This window comes from Poromitra crassiceps (genome assembly GCF_964638095.1).
Source record: "Poromitra crassiceps genome assembly, chromosome: 12".
Classification (NCBI taxonomy): domain Eukaryota; kingdom Metazoa; phylum Chordata; class Actinopteri; order Beryciformes; family Melamphaidae; genus Poromitra; species Poromitra crassiceps.
In genome coordinates, this window is record NC_139632.1 from 21,966,059 (window position 1) to 21,984,554 (window position 18,496).

The 18,496-nt window shown below is 46.3% G+C and overlaps 1 protein-coding gene across 4 annotated transcripts in view; it reads left to right on the plus strand.

Moving 5' to 3' along the window:
* The first annotated feature begins 6,068 nt into the window (after positions 1-6,068).
* The window catches only part of lnx1 (ligand of numb-protein X 1), a 37,474-nt gene continuing 25,046 nt past the window's right edge, over positions 6,069-18,496 (plus strand). For 3 of the 4 annotated variants that reach the window (XM_083647576.1, XM_083647579.1, XM_083647578.1), the window contains exons 1-2: positions 6,069-6,300; positions 10,727-11,247. In XM_083647576.1, coding sequence (XP_083503702.1) covers positions 10,799-11,247 — 449 coding nt within the window. In that variant the 5' untranslated portion in view covers positions 6,069-6,300; positions 10,727-10,798. Of the gene's footprint in view, positions 6,301-9,518; positions 9,647-10,726; positions 11,248-18,496 lie in introns of those variants that run through there. The other variant, XM_083647577.1, reaches the window with a different exon arrangement.

Genomic DNA, 18,496 nt, shown 5'->3' on the forward strand with positions numbered 1-18,496 from the left:
GAATTATAAATAATTCCTATAACAAAGAGGTTAGACTGCGCTCTTGTTTGAAGCAAGCATGAGGCTTACTTGAGGTAATCCTCATATAGTTACGTGTACTACTTAGCCTATGGTATATGCAGTATTTAGCCATTATAATATGATTATAATGGCTACATACTGTATCATAGGCTGAGTACCGTATTAACTAGGAGAAAAGGTTGAGAAGCCGTATACAACTTTTATGTCACATCACATAAACATGCATCTACAGTAAATGATGACATTAGAAGGACAAGACGGAGACCATCTCTGTGGCGATGGCGGCAGCTGGCTCTGTGGCGTCTATCTGATGACCTTCCTCCTGCCGCCTCCCTATTCCATATTCATGCTGGGGAGGAACATTAGCATTGTTACGATGAAATATGGATGCTGTGTGGATGGAAGAGAGACGACCGACCTTTCCTAGCCACAGGAGAATGGATCGTATTTTTTTATTTTTTTTATGCGGGGCATTTCAAAAATGGAGCAAAAAGGAAAAGATGTTCCTGCATTTGTATCAGCCAGAGCCTTTATATTCTCATGTGCCATCTAAGCAATTTGAAGAGGATATTAATATGCTGACCACATCAAACATGTAGGCTAACACTCAATCTCTCATTCCTGATTTAATAACACAATGCATGTTTCCACCGAAAGATCCTTATGTCATTATTACATTATGACATATTACATTAGACATTATGCAAGTTATTTACAGATTTCTTTTAGCTAATGTCTTCTAACTTTCTGTGTGTGTGTGTGTGTGTGTGTGTGTGTGTGTGTGTGTGTGTGTGTGTGTGTGTGTGTGTGTGTGTGTGTGTGTGTGTGTGTGTGTGTGTGTGTGTGTGTGTGTGTGTGAGAGAGAGAGAGAGAGAGAGAGAGAAAGAGAGAGGGAAACAAGAGAAGGTGTCATAGAGAGAGGGTGGGGATTGGTTTCACCTGCACCACAGTGTTTAGATCAACTCCAGCAGCGGGGAGCTGAGGACTCAGCAGAAACTAAACAGGATGCAGGTTCCACTCACTTCAGCGCTTCAAAGAGAACCACAGAGCCAGACACACTCTAAATCTTTCAATCACAGTAGCGGCACACATCGTAGTCTATATTATTTCGACACAAGAACCATTTTTATGTGTATTTCTAACCACATTCTAATATTATGCCTTTCATCACGATCGAATGAAAGGAAGATAGAAACAGCAGGAAGAGAAGATGAGAGGAGGGAAAAGAGAAAAGGATATGAGAGCAGAAATGCAAATACCTTGAAGCCCAGGGCACAGTGGTGTGGCCATTGTGGCCTTATGGCACTTAAGGCAATGTTTTGGGGGTACCTCAACAATACGGCTAATTGTTTTCAACATGGAAAATGGTCCTACCCGTAAACCTACCCTAACTCACCCACATTCCCCTAGGGCCCTAGCCACTCCCCCTACCCACCAACTCCAGCCCAAACTCTCTAGGTCATCTAGGACCTTCCTATCCATAGCTACGGCCCCTTTGGCCTAGCCCCGCCCCTTACTTGCCCCCACCACCCCTCCCACCACCCACATCCCCATAGCCCCTCCCCCTAGCCACCCCTCGAATCCCGACTCTCTACGACCTTCCTAGCCCTAGTCTGACTCACAGGAAGCAGGCTGCCATTGGTGCCGAGTGCCGACCATTTCAGTCGGAGTGAAGAGAAATCCCTTACCGCTCCCTGCATGTCACTGTCAAATGCCTCCGCTGCTGTGAAACAACAACAACGCTAGCTAGCAAGCTAGCAACCTACATGCTGAAAATGGCAAGTTTTGATGAAGATCCTGCACACCCCCTCCCAGCCCCCACATCCCCTAGAATTGAGATTCGAGGGGTGGGTAGGGGTATTTGCCTGGGCCTAGCCACTCCCTCTACCCAGCCCTTGAATCTCAACTCTCTAGGACCTATATATATTCCTAGCTATGGTCCCTATTCTAGCCCCATCCCCTTCACTAAACATCCATGAGTGAGTGAGTGAGTGAGTGAGTGAGTGAGTGAGTGAGTGAGTGAGTGAGTGAGTGAGTGAGTGAGTGAGTGAGTGAGTGTCCTGACTTTGCCATATTCTGACCCCGGCGTGCTTGCTGGCCAGCGCTGTGTGAAAAAGAGAAGAGAAGATGAGAGGGGAGAAGAGGAGAGGAGAGGGGAGATGACAAGAGAAGACAAGAGAAGAGACGTGGACAGTGGAGTGGGAGTAAAATGATGGTGTAAAGGTCAAACTAGCTGAGCTCTGCTGTTGCTCGTTCATCAACCAGCACTCAGCCAATGAGGAGGCAGTACTCAGCCTGATTGTTCAGTGAGTGTGAGAATAGCTTTCACTCTCCCAATCACAGAAATGTCACGGAGGGAAATACTGAGAGGAGAGGAGAGGAGAGGAGAGGAGAGGAGAGGAGAGGAGAGGAGAGGAGAGGAGAGGAGAGGAGAGGAGAGGAGAGGAGAGGAAGTTAAAACAAGAGACATTGAGGGTAAACAAATATTATGGAATGAGATTAGTGCCAGCAGAAATTGTAACTGCATTAATTCTGTTTTCCCAATTCAAATTCTGTTTTCTTAATTCATATTGAGAGCATCTTACATGAATGTCTGATGTAATTCTGATGTGTTATGGCATTTTTGAGTGGGAGTGAAGAATGAAACGACATTTTTAAATCACCAGTAATTTTTTCATTAATCAAATTAATTGTCATCACCTCTAGATTTATCAATTCGTTTTTGTCATGTCCACCGTTGTTAGGGCTAACCTTAAACAATGATCAGCAATTTTGTTACAGTATAGGCTGAATGAGAGGTTGTCATGAATTATTTTTATCAAGTCACCTCTATTTTAATGGAATCATCTTTGGATTTATCAAATCATTCAACAATCCATTGCTCAACCGTTCAATTTGCAAGTCACATCTATTTTTATAATTTCATTTTTTTTACTTCACCCCCCGCCTCATTTATCAAGTAGACATGATGTTCCCAGCACAGTCGATTCACTGGCATGAAGCATGGCAGCATTTGAAAGGGTTTTGCTTGTGTTTGGCTAAGTGAAGCATCCTGAGAGAAGGCTCAGAAGACTGAAGAAAACTGATCAAAATGATAGTGACGAATGCAATGCCAATCACAGTGAATTCCAAGCCAGTGCCATGTCAAACGGCACCTTATAAATTAAATGATTTATTCAACAGATTCTTTTTTGTTTGTTTGTTGTTGTAATTCTACGGTTTAATATAAGCAGGACAAATTTTGCTTTATGGAATCAAAATACAATTTATGATGGAACTAATCTCTTTCCATAGAGAATGGCTGGATTGTGAAAGGTTCAATGATTCATAGAAACAATGACTGAGAGTGAAAAAGCTCCATCCTTTGTAGTTTCTGAAGAAAGTCTCAAATTAATGCAACCATTGGAAAGGCATAGCTTTGCCATTATATCATCAAACAGACTGTGCAGTAAGAGTTGAAAGTGAATACAATATATCAGTCTAGTTAAGAGCTTAGTGCTAATCCATTGTTTTGAAGATATAGAAAATCAGCACTCAACAAAGCTACTGTATAACAGCTAGTGTATTTCATTCAGGGTTTAGGGTTGAACTTATAATGACATGGTTCTGACACTCAACATTTGTTCAAATAAAGAGAGATATTTGGCTGGAGTCAGCATTCCCAGAGTGGGAGGGTCATCACAAAAGCCAAAATCTTATCAGATGGGGACCCTGGGACAAAATCTTATCAAATGGGGTCACAGGTGTAATTTGCATCAATTTAGGGGTCCTTGATGTGAAGAAGTTGAGAAGCACTGTTTTAGGAGATGGGCGAGGAAGACTGTTGGCTCAGTGGACTAAAGTAATAAAGCTAAAGGTAATATAAATACAACATCCTGCGACTAAATCTAGTCTATGATCTTTGTTGCATGGTGTCTCTCTCAGTCTTCCCTGTCTCTCACTACCTGGAAGTAACTAGGCAATAACCTTAACCCACAAATAAATAAACGAATGAATAAATGAATGAATGAACGAATAAATAATAAATAATAAATAAATACAATTATGAAGATTGTCTAAGGATGGGTGTCCAGTATTATGGAGACAGGGGGAGTCTTTTATGATTGTATGTGATTATGTGTCAGTTGATAACAGATCATCTTTGACTCCATCTACAGAATGGCATCTCAGTGCGCCCTCAGGAAACTCGACACACTCCGCCATCCGTTTCGCCACTGGCGCTCCCTTTAACACCCATCACTGTGACCTCCTGGTGGACTGGACATCTCTCCACACCAGACAGCTTCTTCACTGGCTTCAGTTCATCTACAAAGCCATACTTGGCAAAATACCCCTCTACCCCTCCTCCCTTCTGCACATCTCCAGTTCTGATTACAACTTAAGGTCCAGCAACTTCATCCGACTCACCATTCCCAAAGCCCGCACTGTCTTTGGTCGCAACGCCTTCCGATTTGCTGCAGCATACGACTGGAACACTGCTTCCCACTCACACACATACCCCCCAGCCCCCTCTCTCCTTCTCCTCCCCCCATGCCCCTTCACTCACTGCCCTCTCTCCCCCCTCCTCCTTCTCTCTCTCTCTCTCTCTCTTGCTTTCACTCTCTTTTTCTCCCTCTCTCTCTTTCCCTCTCTTTCATTATTGCTGTAATTTGTACTTTTATATAACATGCTCTCCTTTATTACTGTAATTTTTACTCGTATGTATATAACCTTGTTTTTATTTCAGCCTCCCACCCACCTTCCCTCAAAAGGCCTTTTGCTTTTTGACAGGCTGCTTTTATCTATAAGAATCTGTTCTTAATTGCTTGCCTGCGTAAATAAAGGTTAAATACAAAATACAAACTGAGGCGTGCATTAGGGTGCTTGAAGGTAAATTCTCTACCTTTTAGCCCATTGACAGACACTCGCTTTTGTTGTGAAAAATCGGTTAATGTGTATTTAGCAGGAACCAAGGGTCATTTCAGTTCTTTCATTTTGTTTTGATGAAGGATTTATCATTGAAAAGCACGGCTTTCATCAGCTAAAATTGTTTTGCTGCTTTTGCCTTACTTGAGTGAGTCACTTACGTTCTGTGGAAGAATAATGGCAATAAACTCTGTATGTCTTGTAGCATGAATCACAAATGATCACAGAGAAAGAAGCAAATGCGTTGTACGCTCACATGGAACTGACTGCCACAGATTGGGTAACAGCTAAGGGCCTTGAGAATCTTTTCTAGGCTACATATCAACTAATGATTCAACTCAGTCGCGCGTCACAAAGTGACTCACGACAAAGAGACATCATTTGCTCTCCACTCTCTTGAGCACCTGTGGCTCACAGTCTCCGGGGCACCATGAGGTAAGAAAAGCCAAGGCGGAAACCACATCTGAAAATGCGGATAACCACTGTTTCAGTGCAAACTCAGAGTCACACGCACAGATTTACAAAAGCCACTATTGTCAGACAGCAGGAAAAACACAACAGAAACAGATGAGGCTCTACACACAACAAGTATAATAGTAACTGTATTGTACACACATTTAAACACACTGCAGTATATACAGTAGTAGCATTATCTAAGCCTGAAACATGTTGCAATTTATTCAGATTATGGGCCTCACTGGGGAACATGCTGGAACATGTATAGAAAGCAAAGCAATGGCTTCCAGGGAATAGATCCTGTGGGTGTGTACAATGTCAATTGTAGATGCTTTTTTTGTGTGAGTTATTACATCTTCGTTGTGGTCCCTGTCAGAACTTGTATTTCACACTGCTGGTACACTTTTTCAAAATGTCTCAATTTTATTGCAAAACATGCTTTTGTTTTGGTAGTGGTGCTGGTGCACTTTAGCAAGCTGTATCAATAATCCCTTCCAATGTAGATTTTGGCAATCAAATATTTATCTCTCTCTCTCTCTCTCTGTTTCCCTACTAATTCCATCTTCTTCTAAACTCGTTTGGGCAGTTCCCTTGTTTACCTTTTCTCTAGCTCCACCCCTCTGCCCTGCCACTTCCTGATCACCTTTGCCTGCTAGAGGTGAGCAGGCTCTGAGTTGACACAGGAACAGTCTTCCCTGCTTCGGGTTGCAGAATTCCCCCGTGAGAGCAACAGGCGGATAACATTACTCCACTGAAGACCAACAACCAATCAACAGGCTCTGTGACTGGGACAAAGTCCTCTTCATCGAGTCTTTCGCCTCCTTTCCTCCCCCTCCTCCTCTGTGGAGGGTCTAATGTTACACATTACCTGTCCAGGTGAACTGCACTGCTGAAAGTGGCCACCGCTCATGAATTCATGTAAGTATCATGGCAATACCCTTTAATCTGAAAATAGGAAAAAACAAAGCCTTCTCTGGGTGTGTTTGTTATTTATCTGACATGCTCAAAGGGGGAGACTTTGACTCGACTTTGACTGTCAGTGCTATTTAAATTGATTTGCATTGTATCTCTGACTGTGTGGACGCTTTCAATGTGAGTGAGTGAGTGAGTGAGTGAGTGAGTAAGTGAGTGAGTGCCTTTATGTCCTACACCTTTGGTATGTGTACAGCTGTAGTTTTATCTGTGGGTGTGAGTGGTAAGTTAACCTCAGGCTGGGCTGATTCAGTCAGCCATTTCGCTATCGTATCGCGACTCTTCACACAGCTCCACACCTACCTGCAGCTGTCCTGCCAGACTGAGGCGTCAGGTCTGGCTCACTGGATATCACTAATGAAGTCTGAGTGGGACACACACACACACACACACACACGCATGCACGCGCGCGCACGCGCACACACACACACACACACACACACACACACACACACACACACACACACACACACACACACACACACACACACACACACAATGCAGAAGGTATTGAGAGGGCAAGGATAATACTACTCCATGCCCATGTTCATCCTAAATGGAGCTGAATACTGTACTGTACAGTAATACTGAACTGCAGAGTTATAGATTTGAAAAATATTGTTAGATAATGTTACTGGTTCTATAGAATGCCATCTGTGTGGCCAGTTCTAAATAGTTGAGAATGTCATTTCCAAATGCTTGTAGCACATAATGGTACCATAGCTATGTGTTACACAAGTACGGTAATATTATATGATTTTTGATTTAGCACTGTCTTAAGTGTCTACCACACAATATGGATCGTGGACATGAGGCGCGCCGTGTGAACTTCCCTTAGGGCATGTGTGCGTAACACTGTCGTGAGACTGTCTGCTGATTGTTTACAGGGTGTGTACTGTATACAAATTGTGCTCGGAGTTATCTTAATCTTAAGATATGGCCTGTAACTACTCTGTTATCTAAGTTTCAGTTGTTCATTTCAGTTTGGATTTTGTCTGCTTAATACGGAAACGCCACTTGACAAGGAACACTCCTCTATCTCCACCCTTCTGTTTTATGATGGGACTGTGGGTTTGAAACAGGTTTCTGCACAAAGTGAACGTAGTTGAAAAAGGGCTTTCTGGAATGCTGTGTCTCAGAGACATGTTCGAACAGTGCCGTTGTTCAAACTATGTCAGAGTGTATGGGTCTAAGCCTTGACTTGTGTTTTAAATGCTCCTCTCTGCTCTCTGTGTGATGGGGCATGGCTGTGGCCTCTGTATCCATCCAGCTTCTCACAATAGTAGCACCAATGTGGTGTCACTGACCAGGTAGCCTTGGCTTGTTGACTGCAGTCTTTGTTTTCTGATCATGCTCATATTTATGAACAGCTTCTAGATCAGCATGCCTACTCTGAGATGTGTGTGATGCTGACGTTAGTAAGTCATTATGGAATTGATACAGTCTATGGGCAGTACATTCGACAGAGTGGTTTCGTTTGCTTTTTCACCAGAGAGGGGTTCATAGCCTTGACAGTGTGAGACCAGACCTCCTACAACTTGTAGGATGAAACTTGACCATGCATATTCCTTTGGCGTTATTAACTCATTTTCATGACCATTTTCATAACACTTTGACATGAATTGAGCAGCAAAATACCTTGCAGCACAACAAATTGAAATGATTAACAAAATAGTTATGTAAAAGAAGACGGTTACATTTTAGCCAATGTGCTATGTACATGCTGTACAAGTTGTGTCTGGTTGGGCTGGGCCCAGCCTTTGCTCCGAGGGTGTGTTTGTTTGATTTATATCGGCTTTGTGTTTTTGATTCCATTTCTCCCAAGAGTGAACATTTACATAGCAGCACACACCAGTTCATCGAGTGTGGACAGTGAAAATGCTGACACAAACACACTTACCTTGTCACCGGGTTGTTTTTCAGACACGATCGTTAGGGAAGGAGCTGACTTGGCACAGCCTTATATCATTATTAACTCATCAAGTCATCTTGGATCACAGGAGGGATCATCAGGCCTGTTTACTTCAAATGTGCAATATATATGAGAGAGAGAGAGAGAGAGAGAGAGAGAGAGAGAGAGTATATGTTATTAGACCTTTCCATGATCAACTTTGCAGGCCTTTAACAGTTACCTAACATGTTAAAAGGCATGAGGGTCAAGTCTTTTGAGGCAAGGCTGACTGGGACATTCGGTAAAGGACTTGGGTTAATAGAAAGCTAGTTAAACATTGTTCTTTGGCCGACACAAAGGCCTCGTCAAAGGGAAACAGATTAACTTTGCTTGTTTATTTATAGTTCAAACGTGCTTAAAATGCTCTCAGTCAAAAGTGAAAGGGACATGCTCAAACAGACAGAGTGATGACTTTAGAAGGCTGCGGCTGAACGTCATGCTGGTTTGCTTATTGCATTGCAGATGTGGTTATTAATAGAACATTTAGCAGTGGTCACGTTTGAGCCCGTCGGCTCTCTGTCACTGTCTCCTCGGAGCAGAGCGCGGCGCTCCAGCAGGACTGTGGCGATGCCATCTTGTCACTTCGGGGATTAGCAGTGAGATAATGAGATGTTCCCTATAGGAACGGGTGTGTCCTGTGTCCTCTGCATCTGCATGTCCTGCGAGCGGGACGGGCACTGCGCACCATGTGTGCATGTCCTTGCTTGTCACTACATGAGTTTTTGTGAGGGCATAGCAGCGTTGTTCTTGTGCGATCCTCATTCCAAACAGACATAATTAAGGGGCTAATAGGTTCTAGTCAGTCTGTAAGGTGCTCGGCACCGATGTCATCTACTGTGTTCAAGACATCAAATAGGAATGTGCATCCTGTTCCCTACATCCCTCGTTCTTAGCATGCACTTGTCTTTTCTGTCTTAACACCAGCAATTCCCAGGAGACGAGAATAAATTGAAAGAGATCTCCCCCCCCCCCCCCCCGTTCTGTTCTGTTCTAGTCGAGATCAGATATCGAGCTGCCTTCATTTTTCATTTTCTTTAACTTTGAATCAATCCATTTTGTTCCATCTGTTTTGGCTCCCGCTGACTCCCTCTCTCTTTCTCTCTCTCTCTCTCTCTCTCTCTCTCTCTCTCTCTGTCTCTCTATCTATCTGTGTAGTGATGAAAGTGCTCAGCTCCAGAGATCAGGGCGGGCCTCAGACACGGCAGGTGCCTCAGTGTGGGATGAATCAGCCGTGTTACCGCAGCCCTCAGTGGGAAAGTTCAGCCTCTCCTAATTAGACATACCACAGATAGAGCGTCTATGGCTGTCGCAACTCACTACGCGCCATCTTTCACTGCTTGTGTAAGAAGGAAGAAGAGAACCTGTTTATGTTGACAACTAGGCGCTCTCCTCCATTTGTATATTGTTCTGTTCGTACATGTGTTAGGCCATATTTGTGTGTTTTAGCATATTGGAATGCACATCAAAGTCCACTGTTTGTGATGATGTGAATTTATGTTTGAGCATAATGTGTCCATCAAAAAGTTAACTGGTATTTAGGTTATATTTGTAGACTCGGTGGATTCAAACATGATATTTCTTTTTTTAATAAGGACCTAATGTCTCGTTAAGCAGCCAAGGCCCAATGGTTGGTCCAGAAAGTGAGCTAGAGGGGCGCCAACAAGATGGCTGTTGCCAAGGTGACGTGTTTCTGACTGAGCCCATCTGTTCATGTCCACGTGCTCGAGGAGGCTGCCTGTTTTAGACATGACGTGTACAATGGCATGGTCACAATCTCAAACACAACATAAAGCTAGTCTGTACTAATACATGTACAGTGATATGTTTGAAATCATGTCACGTCTCAGGGCGTATTAAAAATGACGCACATTTGCCATGCAGTACAGTGAGCGCCAGAGACCCATCTCTGACTATCTGTCTCTGTACTCGCTGCTGAGATGAGACGTATTGATGTTTCTGTATCAAGAGAAAAAATGACTTTCTCAGTGGGTTCGATACCAGTCCACTGGCACTGTGCCAACCCAGAAAATCAAACCAATTGAGAAAAAATCATTACTGCTGCTGCACGCGTCATGGTGCTGCTAATGCCTGTGACTTCTTGTTCATTTTCATGTGTGTGTGTGTGTGTGTGTGTGTGTGTGTGTGTGTGTGTGAGTGTGTGTGTGTGTGTGTGTGTGTGTGTGTGTGTGTGTGTGTGTGTGTGTGTGTGTGTGAGTGTGTGTGTGTGTGTGTGTGTGTGTGTGTGTGTGTGTGTGTGTGTGTGTGTGTGTGTGTGTGTGCGCGCGCGTGTGCGTGCGCGCGTGCGTGTCCCGCTCTGCTCCGGCAAAATACCTTATGAATATTTTCACCCCCTGTTTACTTGACATGATAACTGTGACTGTTCTCTCCCTCCCTCCCTCTACATTTCTCTTCCTCACATAGATCCCAGCAGATCTCTACCAGTAGCGGCATCCTCCCCTGGACCAATAATCCATCCAAGGTCCCACCCGCTACATGAGTATCCAGGAAGAGAGTGAGCAGCCTGAGGTCATGGCCGGCGCGTCGGCGCCGCCTCTCCCCCAAGCCGAGTGCGGGCCGGTGTCTCCTCCGCCCCCTGACCTGTGCTGCTCCTGTGGCCAGAGGCACCTGCTGGAGGAGAACCACGAGTACCACTACAAAGAGGAGGTGGACGACGACCTCATCTGCCACATCTGCCTGCAGCCGCTCATCCGTCCGCTGGACACGCCCTGCGGACACACCTACTGCCAGGAGTGTCTGACCAGCTTCCTGCTGGAGAGCGACTTCTGCCCCGTGTGCCGCGCCCACCTCATGCTGCAGACCTGCCGCAAGCCCAGCCTGCTGGTGCACCGGCTGCTGGACAAGCTGACCGTGGCTTGCCCCTTCTCTGACCGCTGTGATGAAACGCTGCCCCGCGGAGAGCTCGAGGGCCACATCAAGAACAGGTAGGTGTGTGGGAGTCTGACAACTCAACAAAACACATAGACAAAACAAGATGGCCAGTTTAGTTTACCCCATCAGTCCTTTACCAACATCAGAAGGTTAAAGCAGTTTGAATCGTGGAGCTTTTGCCGGCCTTTAACTGTGTAAAGAAACTGGTTAACAGAGTTACTTCTTTGTTTGGATTCACTTTGCTCTTCTCTTGACTCATGTTGTTCTGGTAAAACTGCCGTGATGCACCCTAAACACACACTCTTAAGTTCCCTGCCCTCTTTACCGTCATTAACGCACCGCTCCAGCCCCGAAGGGCAGAGCGTTCATCCTCAAACCAGGCTTTCATCTAAACTAGGCCCAACTCATCTGTTTATATATATATATGATTAAAAGCCAGTGGTTGGGTTTCTCTCAGCCTGGGCCGGTATTCATTAATGCTCATTAACGTTCTCTTAGCCCAAAGGCCTCTGGGATAATGAGTGTATCGAGCCACACATCACATCTCCAACACAGTGTTTCCTATGCAGCCTACCCTTTGAATAAACTCAACAGAAAATTCACTAAACTCTGAAAAGCACCCCCCCCCTCTCTGCCCCCGCTGTCTCCCCCGCCCACTCCGTTCCCTCTGGGTCTCCTCTCCTACGCACACCTCTCTCCCTCCTTCCCTCTGCTTTGCTCCCTTGTTTCATCACCTTCTCTTTCATGTAGTGTATGTTCTAATGAGGTGGTGAGCGCTGAGGTTCTCTCCCACTGGATTCAGCTGCTAGTCAGAAGGTGTTATCTGTGGAGGCGAGAGGCCGTGTCCAGAGAGAGGTAGTCTCGCAGTGCCAGCCTACGTCAGACTAAGAGAGAGGAGACTACGCATTGTGTGTGAGGCTTTGAAACACCCAACCTCAACCTGTCCTCCACTCACTTCTGCACAGCCCAGTGATTGTGACTACGTTTAGACAATGCCGTTTATATGCACTTGAATGGTATGTGTTGAGGAATGTTGTTTGAGTGTGCTTAGTGGCATGTGGGTATATACAGTCGTCTGTTGGAGCTGCTCAGGTGTCTACAGTTTGCCTCTGGCTACATTTTGTCTCATTTACAAAAATAACAGTCTATTAACAGTTCTGAATAACAGTTATTCAGAATGAATTCAAATATACTGTCGATTTTATTTTGGCGTCAAGGCTCCATCTCGGGTCACTCCCTTTAAAGCCAGCCAAAAGCGACTGCAAGGAGAGGTCAATTGCATGTGTCCACCATGGGGAACCATGGGGAACCATAAAGAAACAGCCCACAGGTGGAGGCTAGGGTGGTGGTGGGGCAGCAGCAGGGCTGTGGGGTGTGAGGTGCAGCAGGGCGAGCAGCAGCAGGGCTGTGGGGTGTGAGGTGCAGCAGGGCTGTGGGGTGTGAAGTGCAGCAGGGCGAGCAGCAGCAGGGCTGTGGGGTGTGAGGTGCAGCAGGGCTGTGGGGTGTGAAGTGCAGCAGGGCGAGCAGCAGCAGGGCTGTGGAGTGTGAGGTGCAGCAGGGCTGTGGGGTGTGAGGTGCAGCAGGGCGAGCAGCAGCAGGGCTGTGGGGTGTGAGGTGCAGCAGGGCGAGCAGCAGCAGGGCTGTGGGGTGTGAGGTGCAGCAGGGCGAGCAGCAGGAGGGACTGAGCAAGTGAACTTGACAGCTTAAATAGACCCGCAAGCTCAGCCGGCTGGTCAGCTGATCCAGCACACAGCAACACTGGAGGTGTCTGCCTGAACTAGTTTGACTTAATTACAGTGAGAATGAATCCCTGTGAGGAAAGTTGTTGTTTTTGGGTATGCTTTACTGAAGTTGCTGAACTGCCAAAATAAAGGAAACACCACGCTTGGATGCGATAGCATTCTTCCATGAGAATCTCTTTCTGTTGGCAGTTTGCTGGTGATGTTGGCTCAGGCTCGACCACAGATTGTGGCAGTGGATCTGGAGTTCTGATGACCAGCGTGCCATCTGGTAGCTGTGTCATACTCATCACACCATCCAGTGACATTTCTTGCCCTTTGGACGGGGGGAAATTGTCATCTGGAAATGACCACTCAAATGACGTGATTACGTGAGCGTACATGGATTTCAACCATGCCAGGAAAGAAAGGGCACTTCCACCTATTTCCACAGGTTTTTTCTATATATTGGCAGTTGAATGTACTTATTTATGTATAGTGTATGTACTGAGGGGGGGATCTGACTGCAGAGTACCAGCATATTAATTAGTTCCCTGTATGTTTACTGATGCTGTGCCTTGAGCATGGTGTAGTGTACTTGTGTGCTTGTTGGTGGGTGCTGCTGACTATATTCAAATATAATTTATCTCTTGGAAAGTCTATCTCAGCTGTGCTCACCTTTTAGGGCTAACGTTATCCATAAAGCAACAGAACAACCTTTAAGCAGAATGAGAAACAGTTGAATAGCAAATGAAGACGAGTGGGAAGAGAGACACTGTATAATGTGTATGTATGTTGGTGTTTGTGTGTCATGTTAGTGTGTGTTACTGTATGCAGTGACTCCTGTGGGGCAGTCTGGTTAACTGCATCCTGTCACAATCCAATTAAATTTCCATTTCCTGCGTGCCCTGTGGTCTCGTTGCTGTGCGCACTGTTCAAATAACGCAGCACAAGTACTGCCTGTGCACGCACGCATGCACAGGCACGCAGGCAGGCGCACGCACACACACACACACACACGCACGCACGCATGCACGCACGCACGCACACACACACACACACACACACACACACACACACACACACACACACACACACTCACGCACGCACGCACGCACACACACACACACACACACACACACACACACACACACACACACACACACACACAAAATCTGCCTTTAACCACACTACCCCATCCATGAAATATTCATCCAGACAGGGTATTTACACCAGTTAAGTGTCTTTCTCCAGGGTACTAGACAGCTCAGCACTAAGAAAATGGGATAAGAGCGGAAAAAAGGTAAAAGGAAGTGGAAAAGCTGAGGGGAAAGGAAAGGAAAGGAAAGGAAGGGGATAGGAGAGGAGAGGAGAGGAGAGGAGAGGAGAGGAGAGGAGAGGAGAGGAGAGGAGAGGAGGTGCAAGAGGAGATTAAAAGCAGGGGAGATGACGGGTAGGAAAGATGAGAGAGAAAGTTGTGTCCTGCTGAATCAATAGAGAAAAATAGCAAATGAATGATGGTGGAAGGACTGAGGGAGAGATGTGACAGGGTGGAATGAAAATAGATGAGGGGCGCTGCAGGCTCAAAGTGTTTCATGTTCAAAGTGCTTTAGCCACCATCGCTCCCTCTGGCTCTGTGTTTACTACAGAGAGAAACGAGATGAAAGCCATGCAAAGCGATGACAGGATGAAAAGACAGGAATATCTCTCCATCTCATCTATATCTATATATATAATATCTCTCCATCTCATCTATATCTATATATATAATATCTATCCATCTCATCTATATCTATATATATAATATCTCTCCATCTCATCTATATCTATATATATAATATCTATCCATCTCATCTATATCTATATATATAATATCTATCCATCTCATCTATATCTATATATATAATATCTATCCATCTCATCTTGCACACCTCAATACGGCCTTGCCGCCGGCCTCATTTGCATTTTTTTGTGTATCCTGGTTGTGTGCAAAGGCTCCAATCACACTTTGAACCCAGTGCCAGTCACCACCACCAGCAGCCAACCCAGTCTGCTCCCCCAAGCCCCTCCCACAATCACTTCCCAGTTGCAGGTGCCTCCCCAAGCTCACTGCCCAACCAATCAGAGGTGTTAGTGATGACAGAGGAGGGTTTAAGCTTTGTTATTATTGTCGATTGTCTGTCCCCTTTTATTCTCTCTGTCCCTCTTCACATTTCCTGAAAATGAACGAATGAACGAATTAATGAACGAATGAATGACCAAATGAATGAACGAATGAAGGAAGGAATGTCAATTTGGACAATGGGTCAATGGGTTTTCTTTCTCCAAATCTTCCATCCTCTTTCATTGCCTTTCTCTCTCTCTCTCCCTCTATCCCACCATTCAGAATAACAAGCTTCTCTCCCTTTAAAGAATATTGATTTACCCGTGTGCTTTGGCCATGCTCTCTGCCTGTGTGTCTGTGTGTGTGTTTGTTTTCTTCTTCTTCTTCTTCTTCTTTTACATATGTAGGCAGATTCCTTTGAGCGATCAGACCAATCTGCTGCACGGGGGGCAGTCCATCTTTGGAGGGGAGGGGGGAAGGTTTTTAGTCAACATACTCTCTCTCCCTCCCTGCTCTCCTCCCCTTCATGGGCCAACGTATGTGCAGGCAGGAGGGGTGAATGCAGAGGCTCTATGTGTGTGCATACGTCTGAGCGTGTACGTGTGTGAGAGGGTGGCATGGCAGAGCCAATCAGAGCGGTGTCAGGTACCTCCCCCCGCCTCTCTTTGTTTGGTCTGGTCCATCTCCCCCCTCAGTGGTTTCTACTGCAGTATAAGTCACAGCCTGCGCTGTTCTCTCTGACATACACACACACACACACACACACACACACACACCCGGAGGGAGACACACAAGCACACACACACGCATACGAGCGCAAATCCTCTTACAACTGGCCAGTGCCCAGAGCAGATTAAGAGGCTGCACATCTCAAATTGTATTCCAAATGTGCCACCTTTGCACGGCTCTCCTTCCTCCTCTTCCTCCTCCTCTTTCTCCTGTGCCACGACGGGACGTCTCCTCTGCACCTGCTTCTGCTGCCTCTTCGTCCCCCTCCGCTCCGCGTCTTCAACCTCTGGCAACTGGCCCGCTTCTCTCTGCAGCTGAGATGACCAGGCAGCCTGCAGCCTGAGGAAACGACCAAACACAGAGAGAAAGGTAGAGAGAGGTAGAGAGAGAGTGAGAGAGAAGTGCCTCGGAAGAAAGAAGGGAAGAGAGGAGGGGAGGGGGGGGGGTCAGCACGGCCAGGTTCGGAGAATTGGAGGTGGAGGGGGAGGTTAGAGGAGAGGAGAGGAGCGAGCTCCAGTGCAGAGAGACGAGACGGAGGCAAAGAGAGGGAAAAGAGAGAGAAAGACAGACAGGAGAAGAGCTGAGCGTTGACCATGAAGGCTCTGTTGCTGCTGGTCCTGCCTTGGCTCAGCCCGGCCAACTACACTGACAATGTAGGCAACCTGCACATCCTCTACTCTGAGCTGTGAGTACCAGAGAGTCAGCCTCCTCCGCATCCATCCATCTCCATCACCACATCTCTCCCCTCCACCACCACACCATGCAGCCCTGCTTGTTACTCTGTATTGTCTGTGCGTGCGCGCGTGTGTGTGTGTGTGTGTGTGTGTGTGTGTGTGTGTACGCGCGCAGTACGTTCATGCATATGTGTGCATGCAAACTTAGAATGTTTACATGTTGATTGCTGCACTCACAGTGGTGCGGGTGTCTCTTTGGTGTGAGGATGAGCAGAGAAATGGCTCAGGACAGGCAGGCAGCAGGTGGAGAGGGCTTTGTGCTGTCCAGGAGTGTTTGGATGCTACACAGCAGCACTGCAGCATGGCATCTCTCTGTCTCCAGCAGGATGTGACAGGAGAGTGTGACATGTGTGAGAGTGTGTGACTGGTATATTGATTTGTGCGACACACACACCTTGGCATGTATTTGTGTGCTGTCGCAGGCTCTTAACGCCGTGTGTGCGTGCGTCCTGTTGAGCATCTGGAAGGTTGTGGCTATGTGAGCGTGTTTGTTTATTTAGTTTCACCTCAGCATTAACAATGCATGGCTGCCTGTGCTCCTCTTTCGTCACCGATCACCAACTGTACAGTGTACAGCACAAACCTTACTGCGAAACACATGCGTTTTTGTTATCATCATTATCGCCACTATGTCACCATCACCGTTGATACAAAAGAGAATGCAGAAACTAAAGACGCACCTATTCACAACCAATTCCTTTCAACAAATATTTCAACCATTATTTCATTTCACGAACAATATATCACAGAGAATAGATCCGTTTCTTATATAATCTTGACCGCATGGCAACAAACCTCTCATCTGGCGTGATACTTGTATAAGTGTGATTCTAATACTGGGCAAAATTGTTTTTCATCTGTTCACTTCATCATGGTTTCACTGTGAATGCCGTTACTGTGTGTTTCATAGACTTTATGTGATGAAATTGTGTTGAATTTTACAGTAGGCTGCGGTGTTTTTATTTGTTTTTCAACAGGGTATTGAGGAATTGGTCAAAGTGTTTCTGCCTGAATGCAGCTTATTTCTATGCTGTCTCTCTCTGACACACACTATCACTCATTCTCAACATGCACACAGTGTGGAGCAGAGGGTTTTCCTGCTCTGTATCAGTCTCCTCTCTTCTCTTTGTGTGGGAGTTAATGTTGGCTATATTCTGCAGCTCCATGTGAAGCTCTGAGGTCTCAGATCTCCACGCTGGGTGTCTGCTCCTCTCTCCAGTCGGACGGAAACGTTCCATTACGCTGGATGAATACCTGGAACAATGGAGTGCTTTTACAAATCCCTCTGACTTCATTGTGGGCTCTCTCCGTTGAGTGAGGCTTTAGCTCCTGCAGACATGAAGACCTATTGGACAGAGAGCAATGGGTCCTGGAGAGGAGACAGAGAGAGATAGGTGGGACAACAGTGGAAGGAAGGGCAGGTACAGAACAGGGAAATGGTTGAGGAGCGGGAGGTGATGGTGAGGATAGGAATGCAAACGATGAGCGGTTAGGGGCGAGGGCAGGAGAGAGGAGAGGAGACAGGAGGGGGGATCAGGGCAGGAGAGAGGAGAGGAAACAGGAGGGGGGATCAGGTCAGGAGAGAGGAGAGGAGACAGGAGGGGGGATCAGGGCAGGAGAGAGGAGAGGAGACAGGAGGGGGGATCAGGTCACTTCCTGCGCCTGCCTTCCATCTGGCCGTGCATACTGCTGCCATGGTGATGCTGCTCAGCATGCTGCTCAGTATGTGGCTCATTTCTATCAGGGATAGTTTGTAAATAAGATGGGCAGACTTCCTCCAGCTCTCCACTCAGTGCTTTTGAGTGTGTGAGAGAGAGAGGGGGGAGAGAGACAGAGTGGTGTGTGTGTGAGAGAGAGAGAGAGAGAGAGAGAGAGAGAGAGAGAGAGAGAGAGAGAGAGAGAGAGAGAGAGAGAGAGAGAGGGAGGTTGTGACAGTGAGGTTTTGCTGATTATGATGCGATAGAGAGAGGAACCAGGAGCAGACAAATGCGGACATGGTGTTTTTCTGCCTGGCTGG